At 38.5% G+C, this 15,956-nt stretch overlaps 2 protein-coding genes across 11 annotated transcripts in view; one reads left to right on the forward strand and one right to left on the reverse strand.

Annotated features, from left to right (window-relative positions):
* The window catches only part of AGPS (alkylglycerone phosphate synthase), a 170,578-nt gene extending 166,273 nt beyond the window's left edge, over window positions 1-4,305 (reverse strand). Inside the window, exon 1 of one of the 7 annotated variants that reach the window (XM_073218660.1) lies at window positions 3,894-4,267. In XM_073218660.1, the coding sequence (XP_073074761.1) occupies window positions 3,894-4,219 (326 nt within the window). In that variant the 5' untranslated portion in view covers window positions 4,220-4,267. Of the gene's footprint in view, window positions 1-3,893 lie in introns of all 7 variants that reach the window. The other 6 variants (XM_073218659.1, XM_037000306.2, XM_037000305.2 and 3 more) reach the window with 6 other exon arrangements.
* LOC140845052 (endogenous retrovirus group FC1 Env polyprotein-like) overlaps window positions 4,245-15,956 on the forward strand; it is a 74,210-nt gene continuing 62,498 nt past the window's right edge. Inside the window, exons 1-3 of one of the 4 annotated variants that reach the window (XR_012123681.1) lie at window positions 4,245-4,360; window positions 12,448-12,526; window positions 13,965-15,076. The gene's annotated coding sequence lies outside the window, so the exon portion shown is untranslated. Of the gene's footprint in view, window positions 4,361-4,645; window positions 4,713-11,768; window positions 11,966-12,447; window positions 12,527-13,964; window positions 15,077-15,956 lie in introns of those variants that run through there. The other 3 variants (XM_073218663.1, XM_073218662.1, XM_073218664.1) reach the window with 3 other exon arrangements.

Genomic DNA, 15,956 nt, shown 5'->3' on the forward strand with positions numbered 1-15,956 from the left:
AATGCAAATCACAATGAGGCTGGAGACAAAATTACAAAAGGGAAAGTGGTTATCAGTATGGAGAGATGGATGTAAACAAGGGATTTTATTCTTCTCTTTTTCATAACATTATAATAGTTCTAAAAAATATAAAAATAAAATCCAAAACCCAGGCATAAAAATATCACATCCTTAATTGACATTTACTATGATTTTTGAGAATCTAAAACTGCATTCACAAGCAAGACCAAAAAGAAACTCTTCATAGAGTAGCACACACTTACAGAAAAACAGAGTCTAAAAGTAAACTATCTCCCTCAAAACTCTGCTCAGCAACTTCAAATAATGGGAAGATATGTTCCTGGATCGAAGTAATTAGGCCAACTCCTAGGAGACCATGTGACAAGTACAACAGGTTTTAATCCGTCAGCCCTCCCAATCGTCCACATGCCTCAGGACTCTTATCATCCCTTTGCTATTTTCATCGTCTCCAAACTCCCCTGGCATTTAGTGACATAATTTTAATTATCACCTAATGCACAACTTTCAAAACTCAAATTTATCCTTTCCTTTCTACTCTCATTGCCATCATTTTGCTTTAATCCTTTATTCTTTCTCATCTTTTCTACTACAAAAGCCTTTCCTAACTGATCTCCCTATGTCGTCCATCCTCATCCTTCTCCAGTCCATTCTTAACACTGCAACTGGTGTGATTTCTCTCAAACCCAAAACCAACCTGACCGTGTCCTTTCCCAGCTTATCTTCAAGGGTTCTCCATCTCCTAACCCCTTGAGCTGCTTCATTTTTCTTCATTGCATTTATCACCATCTGACACACTATACTATTTGTTTGTTCAGTATCTGCAACCTAACAAGAATGTAAGCCCTTAAGGGCAGTTTTTGTTCACTGCTATTATGATGCATGGTAAGCACTCTATTCACATATGAACAAGTAAATGAATAAGTAAATGAATGAATGGACTGACGACCTACAGACCAAAGGCCTCCATCACCTGTCAATCAGTACCCTCTTTTCACTTTATTCACATCTCTACCAATACTGAATTGTTTACTTACCTAAGTACAATACACACTTTCATGCCCCCTTGCTTTGCCATATGTTGTTACCTTTGCCTGGAATACTAACTCTCCTCACCACCCAATCAACCTGCCACACTATCATCCATATTTTAAAACCTTCACCAGAAAGCTTCTCCTGATCCCCAGATAGAGTATATCACTCTTTTCTTTGTGCTACATCTGAACCTCTATCTACACTGGCTCTTCAAACTGTACTGTAATGTCTATCTCCTTTGCTAGATTGTGAACTTTTTGAGGCCAGGACTATTATTCATCTCTTTACCTCCAGTGCCTAGGATAATACCTGTCATAAAGCAAGTACTCTATACACTGAGAAAATTAACATAGACATAACTGTTATGGATATGAAAGGAATGAAAGCATGAAGTTTCAAGAAGTCACTCCTCTAATTCCATGATTATAACCAGCCATGAGATAAAAGAATTACCAATGACATCATCCAAGGTAAGAAAAGAGGAGTTATACAAATAACAAACATCACTAAACAATTCCAAAATAACTGATACACAGTCACACTCACACTTTGTTAAATATACATGCTGGCTCCTTGCTCCATCATTTGCCTTCCCTTTAGACTGCTGCTGGCAAAATGAGGCCCAGCTAAGCAATAGGAAGTAGAAGGGAGACCTGAGTTCCCCATGAACAATATTTTATGTAGATCACTTTTGGAGGAAGTTTTTTATGTTCCATCTAATACAAGTTTTTGTGTTCCCTCATAATTTGATCCAAACATCCACACGGTTGTACAAGACTAGATTTTACTACTAGCCACACCTAACCCTGAATCAAAGAACAATGTTTTCTACCTGCTGTAATCTATGCCATCAATGAGTTACAGTTATATCTTTAGTCTATGGAGTAGTCACACAGACCAGTCATTTCAGCCATAGGAAGCCTCATCCACATGAATTACCCCAGTCTGCCATACAAACATTACTATTTTTCTCTGAATACTGCAGACCAACATCCCTAGATCCAACCATCAGGAAAATCTGCCCTACCAACTTAGTCCTAAGAGTGTGAACTTGCAGATAACTGTATAGTCACACAGATGCCTACAAAGGAGTAGGCATAAATGTACATGAAGTCATTCAGAAAAATATAAGTTTTTAAATCCAATGACATCTATTATTACATCAAGTGATGCCAGTTGTGATCCTTGGTTCCTTCCTCCCCCCACCACTTGGTAACAAATTATTGAAAATTTATCTCCTGACATTTTTCAAACAGGTTCCCTACTCCCAACATAATGACTTAGTTCAGAATTGCAACATTTCTCATGGGCTAACGGTCTCCTTACTGCTCTCCCTGTTTTTGCACTCAATGAAAATTTTATCTACCATAGGTTGAAGGGGTTATGTAACCAGCATTGCACTAACCTCTTAGTCACTTAACCCTTTATTTTTCAATTCTCACAGTAACACTGCAAAGCAAAAATTACTGTCCCCACTTTCACAGTTGAGGGGACTGAAGCTCTGAGGGGTTAAATGACTTGCCCAAGGTCATGCAGCTAGAATTGTGTAATGGAAATTCAAACTCTCTAAATTCCCAGCCATTATATACTAAACTACTTAACCTTCTTCCCTACAGTGCCCAAAGTGACCTTTCTAAAAGGTCAAGGTAATCATGTTTTTCCCCACCTAAAACCCTGCAACAAAGCAAGCCTTCAGCAGCCTTCATCCCATCACACACCCAGTCCTCCCACACTTAACTCCCAGTAGTTCCCTAATCTGTATCTCATTGCTTACCCTGTGAACACTAATTTTCTGCCAAGAACACTTTTCTCCTTTGTCAGGCTATTTCTAAAAAAATCTGAAGATTTACTCAGACAATCCTTACTCTGAAAATCCTTCACCCTAACGTACCCAAAACTGTTAAAAGGCTTCTATACCTTTTTCATTTCTTCATCTGTAAAATGAGAGACAACTGTATCTACCTCATAATTTGGAGGAGTAAAAGAAATAGATTTAGCACAATCTCAGGCACATTGACAGTACACGTTAAACATTAGCAACTTTTTTTTTCCATTCTCAAAGTTTATCCACCCTGACAAAGCCTCATCTCAGAAAATACATCTCCCAGTAGCTCACATCAGAGCTTAAGCTTTCTCCAAAAAGTCGGAAGTCAACATCTCTTACAAAAATCATCAACCACAGACAAGTGTCTTTCAGCTTCTGGTTACGCCAAAGCTCAGTAGCAACCACTACAGACTAAATGGCTGAATAGCGTCTGCAGTTTTCTGCTTCTTTCGGCTTCTTACCCATCCCTCTGATTCCTCCCTGAAAGTCACAAGACCATGCCTCTAAACTAGCGGAAACCTGCCCCACAGAAATCAGTCAGCACCTTCTTCCAGGAGCCACTACTGCCGGCTCGCTCCCAGGCTTGCACGAATTAGAAGAGACCCATCATGTAGTACAAACTTTTATCTTCTCGGAGGACCGTAATAGAACCCCGTCATTTCCCATTCATTCCACGATCTTGGCCCCAGAGTATTAATTCAAGATAGAGAATGAATGCCTGGCCTTAAGAATCCAAGAAAAGGGGTCCCGAACCTTCAAGACTTTTCCAGTAAGAGTTCTCCAGGTCTGTACCTCTCAATAGTGACCAAAATCCACCATTTCCATCCCGCTCCCCCCCTGATAAAGAGTCCAGGTCTCGTCCACTCTCTCTTCGACAGACCGGTGCGCACTTCCAGGGACCGGGATGCCTTCCGCCCACCCGTGTCACCTCCCTTCCCTCCTCGTCGTGCCCCCCAGCAGCACAGGCCGGGCCTGGCTCCTTTCCTCCAGCTCGTTTCATAGAGTCGCTACTCACCGCTTTTTGGGGATGGTGCCTGACTCCTGGGCAGCGGGAGTGGCAGTGGGCGCCGCCGCGGCTTTCCGTGCTTTGCACCCATTGGTACTCAGAGCCTCCTGGGGCCGGCCCAGAAGATGGCCCGAGAGAACCCGCAGCCTCCGCCCGGCGCGATCCCGCTCCGGGTCCCCGTCCCGGTCTGTTGCAGAGCCAGAGCCCGTGCCCACGCCCGTCCTGCCTGCTGCAGGCGTCGCCGCCGCCTCCGCCATGGCTTCCGCCTTGTGCCGCCGCCGGGAACCGCTGGGCTCGGGTGAAAGGTCGCTCAGAGCGGCGCCCGGCGCGACCATTCGCTGCGGCGCATCCCGGCAGCCACCGCGACGCCTGGGCGGCGGGTGCAGTGCGCCTGGAGCTTCACGTTCTCTGCTCCCGCCCACCGCGCCAGCCCGCCCTCCACGGGCACGCCCTGAGGGGGCTCACCTGCCTGGCAGGTGAGTTGAATCTGTCCCGTGATGGCCCTGCCCAGGCTGGGGGGAACCAGGACCCAAACCACAAACTCCCCCGGCGTGTTCTGATACCTTGGGGGTGCCCTCGGGTGTGGTCTGAGCCTCTGGAATAGCTTCAGGGGCAGACGCCCTGGAGCAGTTGGTGCCGGATCGGACAAATTAACCAACCCCATTATTTCCCTAAAGGAGCTGCTACTTCCTCACCCACTCCCTCCTCCCTGCGGGGTCACTAAAGTGACTCAAAACTCTCTTATTTCTTGTAACCATTAGAGCAAATAGCTATCATTTTCTCATCGCTCCCTACGTGCCTGGCACTCTACATAATGCTATATCTCAAGTAAGTAATCTCCATTTTACAGATGAAAATACTGAGGCTGGAGAAACTAATTAGCCCGAGGGCGTGCAGCTAGTAAATGCAAAAGCTGAGTTACAGCCTAGGTTCTCGTTCATTACTGGATGCTGTGCCCTTCTTCACCTTAACAGGAGCAACTTTTTTTATTGCTGCTGGTAAAATTACCCAACAGCTCTTCTTAAGACTTCTCGCTTATCTACAAATTGACTCCACTGCTGGACAATGGCAGTGGTGAAATTAGGGGGATCTCATAGGATAGTGCTCCACTGCCGATTTTAGCCAGTGGATTTGATAGGCTTTTATAAAGCCCCCTTACAGACCTAACCGTCAGAAGTACAGTTCCTTTTGGCATGATGTGCAATTCAAAGATAATTATTGGGAATGGTAAGCGAAAGGGTTACCGTAAGCTTTCCGAACCCAATGAAGTCACCTCCTTTCTGAAAAACCACTTTCTAACGCAGGCTCTATGAAAGAGTTAAGACATTACAGCAGTTATTTGACTAATGCAAAATAACTATTTAATAGTTCTGAGAAATTGAGGCAACAGTGTGGAGGATTTGATTTGTATGCTAGATCTTTTGATCTTAAGAAAGAGTTCATCATTAAAGATCCAGTCTAGCTCTGGAATCACTGAACCCAACCCTGTTTAACTGCTGCTTCTATCCTTTGGCTATGTCTGATGAAGGGGGAATGAAGAAAAGGACAGGAGAAGCAGTAAACTGTGGTTGCTGAGTGCTCTTAGGAGAAAGGCTCCTGGAGTTTGAGAGTACAGCCACTCTTGTGGAGTTTTTCACACCCTTTCTAGATGTTACAGGAAGAGCATTAGAAGAACCAACTAGCACATTTGACTGTAATCATGTAAAATTTGTAGATTTCTTGCCAAAATGCTATATAAGCAACAACTTCCTCAGAATCTTTTTGCAATGTACCCAGACTGTTAATTTTTGTTTGACTCCTGGAGAGCTCAGTCTAAAACTACTAGCATGCTTTAAATGTAAATGTAGTTAACTGATTTCTTCAGTCTTGTCCAAATTGAGGTATGGACATGTTTCTTGCCAGCTTTCAGGAGGCAAAATTTATTTTTTATGGATATTAACAGAATAATAAAAAGCCTTTTCTTCCAGGTGAAGGAAATCTTGATGTAAAGCAAAATTGTATCCCAGTGGAAACGCTGCTGATTACCTACATTTCAAACATGTACTGTAATTAAATACATGTAGGCAGTAAAAGCCTTTGTTGAGAACTTATTATACCTAATTCTTTACTATGTTCCATGAGATGCAAAAGTATTTAAGCCAATGCCTCGTCTACAGGGTTCAATTAGATTAATTAGGAGTTAGGCTATACATGGGGAAAAAACTGTGATACTATTGGTAGAATAAGTGTGATGTAGGCAATCCTGGTGAAGTGTTTCCTCTCTCCTCTTACAAAAGCAGAGCACAAGCAGAGTGCCCCTTTTTCCAGTCATTCCTTAGCTCTAAGAGGAACAATGCACAGACAAATGAGATGCTTATGATTCCCACAGAAAGCAAAACTTTAGTGAATATCATGTTCAGGAGGGCCATCTTTTTGAACCTGTTCCTTCTCATGACCTGGGACACTTGGGCCTTAATAACTCAGATCCCAATGGAGAGAAGACTACAAGCTGAGACAAGAGGGTTGAGTCCATGACTTGTGGAATTACATGGTGTGGCTTTTATTTGCATTTACAACATATGAGGCAAAAAAAATCTAAATAGGATAGATTAACTCCTGAAATATGTACCAAATTTTACTGCACTGCTTTTCACTACTTATCTTCAGAGCTGCTGAGTGATCCCTGAATAAAGGAATTCTTGTATTTTTTTACTCTTTTATTATGAAATATAACACAGAGAAGAAAAGTTAACCAAAGCATAAATTGTCACACATCAAACACCCATATAACTTCCATTTTGGTCGAGAAGTAGGACATTCCTAGCACCCCAGAAGTCCCCGTCATGTCCTCTCCCAAACACACCACCTCCCTATCTGCCAGAGGTAACTACTGTGTTGACATTTGTCATATGCATTTCCCTTGTTTTTCTTTATAGTTTAACAATTAAGCCTGCATCCTTTACCTTTTTTGGCACATGTATATTAGGAATCATATAGTATGTTCTTTTATGTCTGTCTTCTTTCACTCAACATTATGAAATTCATCTATGTTGTTGCATTATAGTTGTGGTGCATTCATTTTCTTATCTGTATAGCATTCCATTGGAAGTATGTATATATCAGGGTTTATTCTCCGATTAATGATGTTCAAGTTGTTTCCAGTTTGAGATTACTGTGGATAAGGTTGCTGGAAGCATTCTTTGATAAATCTCTAAGTTGATATATAGATGAATTTCTGTTAAGTACCCATCTAAAAGTGGAATCCTAGACCATCGAGTTTGTGTATGTTTAATAGATAATGAAAATAAATTATACAAAATCTATCCCAGCAGCATATGAGAGTTCCCATTGCTCTAACATGTTATTGTCAGTCTAGTTTTAGCCATTATATATTATTATCTTAATATGACTTTAATTTGCATTTGCCTGATTACTAATGAGATCAAGTGCCTTTTTTGTATATTTGTTGACCATTTGGATATCATCATTTGTGAATATGGAAGAAGATGAATCTCCTATATTGCCTTCTAAAAGCCTAATTGTTTTTTCTTTTACATTTACACCTACAGTTTACCTGAATTTGAGTTTTGTTCATGGTGTAGAGATCACTTTTCTTTTTTTTTCTTCCATTTGAGTACCCAATTGTCTGAGCACCACTCGTTGAAAAGATCTTGTTCTACATTGCCACCTTTGTCATAAATTTAGTGCCCATATAGCCTGAGTCTATTTCTGGGGCTTTGTGTTCTTTCATTGGTTTATGTATCTAACTTAGTATTACACTGTCTTAACTATTGTATATTCTTTTAGATCTTGCACATTCAGTTATATCATTTGTGGATAATAATAGTTTATTTCTTCCTTTCCAGTTATTTGTCTTGCCTTACACAGCTGGCCAGGACATCCAGTACACTGTTGAATGGAAGTTGTGGTAGTGGCACCCTTATCATGTTGCTGATTTCAAAGGGAATCTCTCGACATGTCACCATTGTTTGAAGTGGGTTGCAGGTTTTTTTTAACAAGCCTTTTCACAGATTAAGGAACTCACATTCTAATTCTAGTTTGCTGAGAATTTTTATCATGAGTAGATATTGACTTTTATCATATTTTTTTCTGCATGTATTGAAATGGTCATATGATTTTTCCTTTTTTTTTTTCGCTAATATAGTAAATTGTGTGGATTGGCTTTCCACTGTTCAGCCAACTTTGCAATGCTGACATAAACCCAATCTGGTCATGATGTACTGGCCTTTTTATATGTTACTGAATACAGAGTATTAAAATTTTGTTTCAAGATTTTATATCTACGTTTATAAGTAAGGTCGGTCTATTATTTTCCTTTTTCTAATAGAAACATGTCAGGTTTTTTTGACCTCATTAAATAAGCTAGTGAGTATTCCACATCCCATTTTTCATTCTCAACATTGGTTATTTTACCCAGTCTTTTTTTTAAATCAGTTGTCAGACACCTATCAACTTTATTACTTTTTTTGAAGACCCAACTTTATTACTTTTTTAAAGAACCAACTTTTTACTTTGTTGATCCTATTACACATATGCTTGCTTTCTTATTAATCTTTGCTAATATTCCTATCATTTCCTATCTTCAACCTTTTTTATTTTCTAATTTCTTGAATGCTTAGCTCATTGATTTCTCAGCCTTTTTGTGTTTGTTTTCCAATATATGTGTTTAGGACTATAAATTTATAAGCAGTTAACTTAAAGTTTTGACAAGAATGTGTTCATTACTATTGAATTCCAAGTAGAATAATTTGTATTCTCTCATTTTGGAGTACAGTATTCCCCAAATACAAATTTGACCTAAAGGTGGTATCATTCAGATCTTTTATATTATAATTGGTATTTTGTCTCCTTATTTTATCCATTGTAGAAGTATATTAAAATCAACCACTATCATTTTTTTTTGGTATCATTAACCTACAATTACATGAGGAACATTATGTTTACTAGGCTCCCCCCTTCACCAAGTCCCCCTCACAAATCCCATTACAGTCACTGTCCATCAGCATACTAAGATGCTATAAAATCACTACTTGTCTTCTCAGTTGCACAGCCCTCCCCGTGCTCCCCACCACATTTTATACATGCTAATCATAATACCCCCGTTCTTTTTTTTCCCCCCTTATCCCTCCCTTCCCACCCATCCTCCCAGTCCCTTTCCCTTTGGTAACTGTTAGTCCATTCTTGGGTTCTGTGAGTCTGCTGCTGTTTTGCTCCTTCAATTTTTCTTTGTTCTTATACTCCACAGATGAGTGAAATCATTTGGTACTTATCCTTCTCTGCCTGGCTTATTTCACTGAGCATAATACCCTCTAGCTCCATCCGTGTTATTGCAAATGGTAGGATTGTTTTCTTATGTCTGAATAATATTCCATTGTGTATATGTACCACATCTTCTTTATCCATTCATCTACTGATGAACACTTAGGTTGCTTCCATTTCTTGGCTATTGTAGATAGTGCTACAATACACCTAGGGGTGCATGTGTCTTTTTCAAACTGGGCTGCTGCATTCTTAAAGCACATTCCTAGAAGTAGAATTCCTGGGTCAAATGGTATTTCTATTTTGAGCTTTTTGAGGAACCTCCATACTGCTTTCCACAATGGTTGAACTAATTTACATTACCACCAGCAGTGTAGGAGGGTTCCCCTTTCTCCACAACCTCACCAACATTTGTTGTTGTTTGTCTTTTGGATGGTGGTGATCCTTACTGGTGTGATGTGATATCTCATTGTGGTTTTAATTTGCATTTCTCTTATGACTAGCAATGTGGAGCATCTTTTCATGTGTCTGTTGGCCATCTGAATTTCTTCTTTGGAGAACTGTCTGTTCAGCTTCTCTGCCATTTTTTAATTGGATTATTTGCTTTTTGTTTGTTGAGGTGTGTGAACTCTTTATATATTTTGGATGTCAACCCTTTATCAGATCTGTCATTTATGAATATATTCTCCCATACTGTAGGATGCCTTTTTGTTCTATTGATGGTATCCTTTGCTGTACAGAAGCTTTTCAGCTTGATATAGTCCCACTTGTTCATTTTTGCTTTTGTTTCCCTTGCCCGGGGTGATATGTTCATGAAGAAGTTGCTCATGTTTATGTCCAAGAGATTTTTGCCTATGTTTTTTCTAAGAGTTTTATGGTTTCATAACTTACATTCAGGTCTTTGATCCAGTTCGAATTTACTTTTGTGTATGGTGTTAGACAATGATCCAGTTTCATTCTCTTACATGTAGCTGTCCAGTTTTCATCCACTATTATTATATATTTATTTTTTCTTGTACTGCTGATCTTTGCTGTCTCTACTTTGAAGCTATATATTAGGTATGATTGAGGTTTTGTAATTATCAAATATCCCTCTTTGTTTCTATAATGATTTTTGTCTTAAAGTTTAGCCACACCAGTTCCAGTTTCTCTCTCTCTGTGTGTGTGTGTGTGTGTGTGTGTGTGTGTGTGTGTGTTATCCTATCCTAAAACTTTTTATCTTTCTTAAGCCATATGTATTTAAATGTATCTCTTATAACAGCATTTGTGTTTTCCTTTGAGCAGTCTGAGCATAAATCCTGGAGCATTTAACCCATTGAAATTTAATTGACTTACTATTTTATTTGGTGTAATGAATAAGAGCTCTAGCCTCACTGACAGATTTAGATTTGAATATTGACTACCATTGACCAGATGTATTGTCTTGAGCTTGTCACATTAATATCTTTGGGCTTGGCTCCTTGTCTATCAAATTGGGATGATAATGACTATTTCCCAAGGGTATTAAAGGATCTGTGAGCAAAAATGGAGTAAATTCTAAATGCTGTTAGGGAAGTAGGAGTGAGGCTAATGTAAGGATGACAGCTGTCCTGACAATCCATGTCAGGCAAAAAAGAAATAAGGTTGAATGGGTAATGTGAGGCCAAATCATGGGAACATTGAAAACAGAGAGGAGGAGTAAAAACATGATCTGTTGGGAGCTATTATAAGTTCTTGAGAGTGACAAGCCTGGAAAGATCACTATTTTGAAATTCATTCTCAAATGGTGCACCTGAGAAACTATTGACAGTTATAAAAAGAGGTGGTATCAGCAAATGATGAAGACATAACAAACTCTATAAAAGAAGTTGACAATGTTTTTGAACAACAGGAAAGTATTGAGTTGTGATTAGCTCAGGAAGTAAGAATGTTTAATATGAAAGTGGCTGCAGGTGGTTCTGTTACAATAATCATCTATTTCAGGATGTTCAAATCCATAATCCCACTATATAAATATGGAGAAACAGATTTAATCAGCCAAATCATTGGGACAGAGTTGAAAGTACATTGTTTTCTTCTGTTGTGCTAATACGAATTTACTGTGAAATCTTAAATTCATTGTTCCTTAATTTCTTCATATGTTAAGTAGGATTAATTTCTGGCCTGACTCTCAGATTTATTGTAAAATGATCAATGTGCAAGCATTTTCTAAACAAAGTCAGAGGTCACTTTAAAGTAATTATTTTCTTTGGGACATACAAAATCAAGATTTGATACTTCTCAATTATTACTCCAAAGTAGTAAACTTTTATAATTTTAAGTTTTTAAGTAAACTTAAACTTTTGGTCTCTAGGATTTCTTTATAATCTTAAAAATTGAGACTTGTTGATATTTACCTACCTATATAACTATACCATATTAGAAATTAAAATTGAAAAGTATTTAAAATATTTCTTTTTCAATTTATTTTAAAATAATAATGACAAACCAATACCTATTCATAAGTATATTTTTCCAGGGGAAAACAAGCATGAGAAAATGGCATTTTTGCAAATCACTTTAATGTCTGGCTTAATAAAAGACACTAGGTTCTTATATCTACTTCTGAAATTCAATCTGTTGAGCTATCACATGCCATGTAATTACTGGAAAACACCACTTTACACTCCCATGAGAGAATGAGAGTAAAAAAGACAAATAATATCTTAGTCTTATTAGAAAAATAGTTTTGACCTTATTGACCCCCCTGAAAGGTTTTTGAGGACCCACAAGAGTTTCCAGACCAATCTTGAGAACCGCTGCTCTTATGTGTCTCTATATACATCTGCTTCAACATTTACTGGGTAAGCTCTAGACCAACTAGACCTAAAAGTAGTTAATGCTATTCCCACAAAGCAGTATGCAATGCCACTATTGATTAAACCAAGTCATCAAAAATATCTAAGGCATAATTTCATAATTTGATATTCTATATGAATTATATATTTTAATATTTCATACAATCACATTTTGAAAATGATTAAAATCAAATTTCCAAATCCAATTCATGTACTCACAGAAGAATTAATTCTTATAAATGGGGTAGTTGAATTTAGTGTGATTTTTGTGGCATAATATGATTTAAGTTACTTTGTAAAATCAGGCTTACTCCCATTTTAAGCTTACACATTTATTTTTATCATTGCCTGTAGATCAATGATAAATAGTTAAAAGGATGCCCTGGGCCAGTTGTTTCCAAGGTGATTTTTTTTTAAACACTGTAGAGATCATAACTCAAAAATAGTTTATTCACAAATCCTAATATTTGGCCTTTTTGTACTTCCAGGTTTCTTAGCCTCATCAGCCCATTTATATTCTGCAGCCAACAGTGATCAAGCACCCAGGAGCAAGTAATATTCTCAAAGGCAAGTCTCTTCTGTCCTAATTCAGGTCTGATGGGATTGCTTTTTTTTCCAATGATCGAAAGTATTCTTTGGGGTTAAAGAAATGAAGTAGATCTTTGATGTACTAAGACTCACCTAGAGCCCCAGAGACAGCCAGGTTTGAGGCTGTTGTAGCGTAAGTCATGATTTATGACTGGGGCCTGTACCCAGCTCTGGCTAAATCTGATTTGGCTACATCAGAATATAGACTTTTACGAATCCCTACTCCATACTCAGGAGAACTTACAGAAGAAGTAATTTGTCTGATTAACCTCCCAAGTAGCCCTCAACTCTCTTTCTACTCACCTATTCCCATTATTTTATTTTCTGAAAGGGGAAATTGCCTTTGTTCCCCACTAGCTTAGGTTATGCTGTAAGAAGGCTACTGTGAGCATATTAGCATACACCAACCTCTAATGGTCATCCCATCCTTATCCTCTTAGAGTCAAAGAAGTTTTCTCTTTAGTCTAAGTCTGAACCATAGTGTTACTTCCCACTACCAGCAATCATCTCCTTGAATCCCAAAGAGGTATGAAAGCTACTTTGAATCAAATGTTTAAAATGACCTACCAACCACCCCTGCAGTGTTCTCCCTTCACTCCTAAATCTGTTATTTAAAGGAGAAATATCTGTTTTTGAAACCTACTTTTTAAAGTGTTGGCATATTAAATGACTTTCTTTTCAAGCAAAGATATATGGTAGCTTCTTCTTGCTCTTCTTACTTATTCTTCCTTTTTTTATTAACAGCCCTCCACTCCTTCCTATTTGTTCTTTCTTTTAATCCCACGTTTTTTTCTCTTGTTTTTTCACGTTGGGTCAGTATAATGCAGGGCTAAAGAGAGGTGAGAAAAGAAAGTATTCATGGTCAGTAAAATGAGCAATTAAATTGGTCCATGAACCAAGAGACAACGTCATAGGGAGAGCCAAGGGTAATGCCAGTAGATACCCCTAGGAGAAGCTAATGCTAGCACACACCCTAAAATCGAGCCCTAATAGCCAGACTGCAAGGCAGAATTATGAGGATGGTCATTTGGAAGCCAACTAATTTTGCTAATAGGGGTCCTTTTTTAAACATGCTCTTTAAGCACATTGTTTGGCCCTCTGAATATAGTGCTCAAAGTATTTCCTTGGCCCACCTTGTTTTAAGCTTGTGTGCAAAATAATGATGTGTTTGAAGTGTTAGATAATTTTTCATTCCTGTTTTGAAAGCATTCAAATACCAGGGACTGTAAGCACGTCCATTTCTTTTTTTTTTTTAATGCCAAAGGTACTGAATCAAAAGTAATATTCTGATTTGCTTATATTTATCATGGGGAGGGGCAGAGTTGAAATTCACGTAAATGAATTTTTAATTATAGTCAGTTCTAACACTTTGTTTTTATGATAAGCTCGAAAACCTATCCATCTAATCACATTTCAGGTTAGAAAAAGAGGTAACCTGTGTCAAAAAAGGTTATAGGATGAGTCCCTGGAAGGCAGTCAGGAAGCTAGAAGAGGGATGAACATCAAGAAGCCTCCTACAGGGAAGCAGTACACCAGCTGGAAAAACATGACACCACAAGCAATAATAATCATGAAGAGATCTAAGCCCCACAGCAGCCGGGCATTCTGCAAAAGGGAAGATATTTGAGTGAATGTGCCACTTTTTATGCTAGTTCTGGTGGCACTAGGAGTCAGGAAAATCAGCCTTTAGTGGCTACCCACTGGCCTGCCCTTTTCCACCTTAGCTGCAACTACATTTGTAGTCATAGGAAGCACCATCCCAAGTTCTAACCACTTGGTTTAGATTTCTAAAGTCTACTCCATCATTGAGGGAGTTGTTTATTATAACCAATACACAGATCTTCCAGTCCCAAGGAGATCTTAAGATGTCAGGAAAAAAATTGCAGAAACCCAATGAGAGATGCCTCTCAAAAAAAAAATTGCGGAAACCCAGAATTCAGGATATTAATGCATAAAATCACCATAAAAAATGTGTAAAATTTCAGTTTTACCTTACAAGAAATCATAAAGTATAGGTTGATGGTCAGCTATGCAACTTGCCTAAAATAAAAACATTCTCTAAGTTCAACCATTATGGAAAGCAGTATGGAGGTTCCACAAAAAACTCAAAAAAGAAATACCATTTGACCCAGGAATTCCACTCCTAGGAATTTACTCTAAGAATACAACTTCTCAGATTCAAAAAAGACATATGCACCCCTATGTTTATCACAGCACTATTCACAGTAGTCAAGAAATGGAAGCAACCTAAGTGTCCATCAGTAGATGAATGGATAAAGAAGATGTGGTACATATACACAGTGGAATATTATTCAGCCATAGGAAGAAAACAAATCCTACCATTTGCAACAACATGGATGGAGCTAAAGGGTATTATGCTCAGTGAAATAAGCCAGGTGGAGAAAGACAAGTATCAAATGATTTCACTCATCTGTGGAGTATAAGAACAAAGAAAAAAATTGAAGGAGCAAAACAGCAGCAGACTCACAGAACCCAAGAATGGACTAACAGTTACCAAAGGGAAAGGGACTGGGGAGGATGGGTGGGAAGGGAGGGATAAGGGGGGGGGAAAAGAATGGGGACATTATGATTAGCATGTATAAAAATGTGGGGAGGGGCACCGGGAGAGCTATGCAACACAGAGAAGATAAGTAGTGATTCTACAGCATATTACTACACTGATAGACAGTGACTGTAATGGGGTATGTGGGGGGGACTTGGTGATGGTGGGGAGTCTAGTAAACATAATGTTCCCCATATAATTGTAGACCAATGATACCAAAATTTTAAAAAACATATGCTAGCTGAGTCACATTTTCCTTAGAATCAATCCATGAAAACAAGTTCCTGCTTCCCAGCTTTGAAAAGAGATTATTGAAATTGCCTTGTCTTTTGGAAGAGTATGATGTTTTGGATTTGTGTCCAAATAATCCAGTGCAGGTGGCAAGCAGGGGAGGCAGCAACAAGATAAGAGAATAGCTCAAATAAAATTGGCCTGCCAAAGCTGGGTAATGGCTACACGGGGGTTCATACTGTCTACTTTTGTATATGTTTTGAATTTTCCATAACAAAAAGTCTAAGAATTATATTAAAATTTTTGACTCTGTCAATTTTGTCTATTTAAAAAGCAATCATTGCAAATTATAAAAATTCTAGAAAGGATAGTAAAGGAGAAAAACACTTAGCATGCACAACTATTCCCAATACTCAAATATCAGTATGCTAATAATGTCACTCCATAAATGTAATTGATCAGTGTTCCTAGTAGCCTCAACTATTCCCTGACTTTAATCTCATGATTTCTCTAATGTTGATGAAAAGTGATATTAACTGAAGTTTTTGAGAGAAGACAGAAACAGCTATAAAGCACATTGTGCTGCTTAACTACTCAGCACTTATGATAATTGCA

Source organism: Manis javanica, chromosome 12 (assembly GCF_040802235.1).
Source record: "Manis javanica isolate MJ-LG chromosome 12, MJ_LKY, whole genome shotgun sequence".
Lineage (NCBI taxonomy): Eukaryota > Metazoa > Chordata > Mammalia > Pholidota > Manidae > Manis > Manis javanica.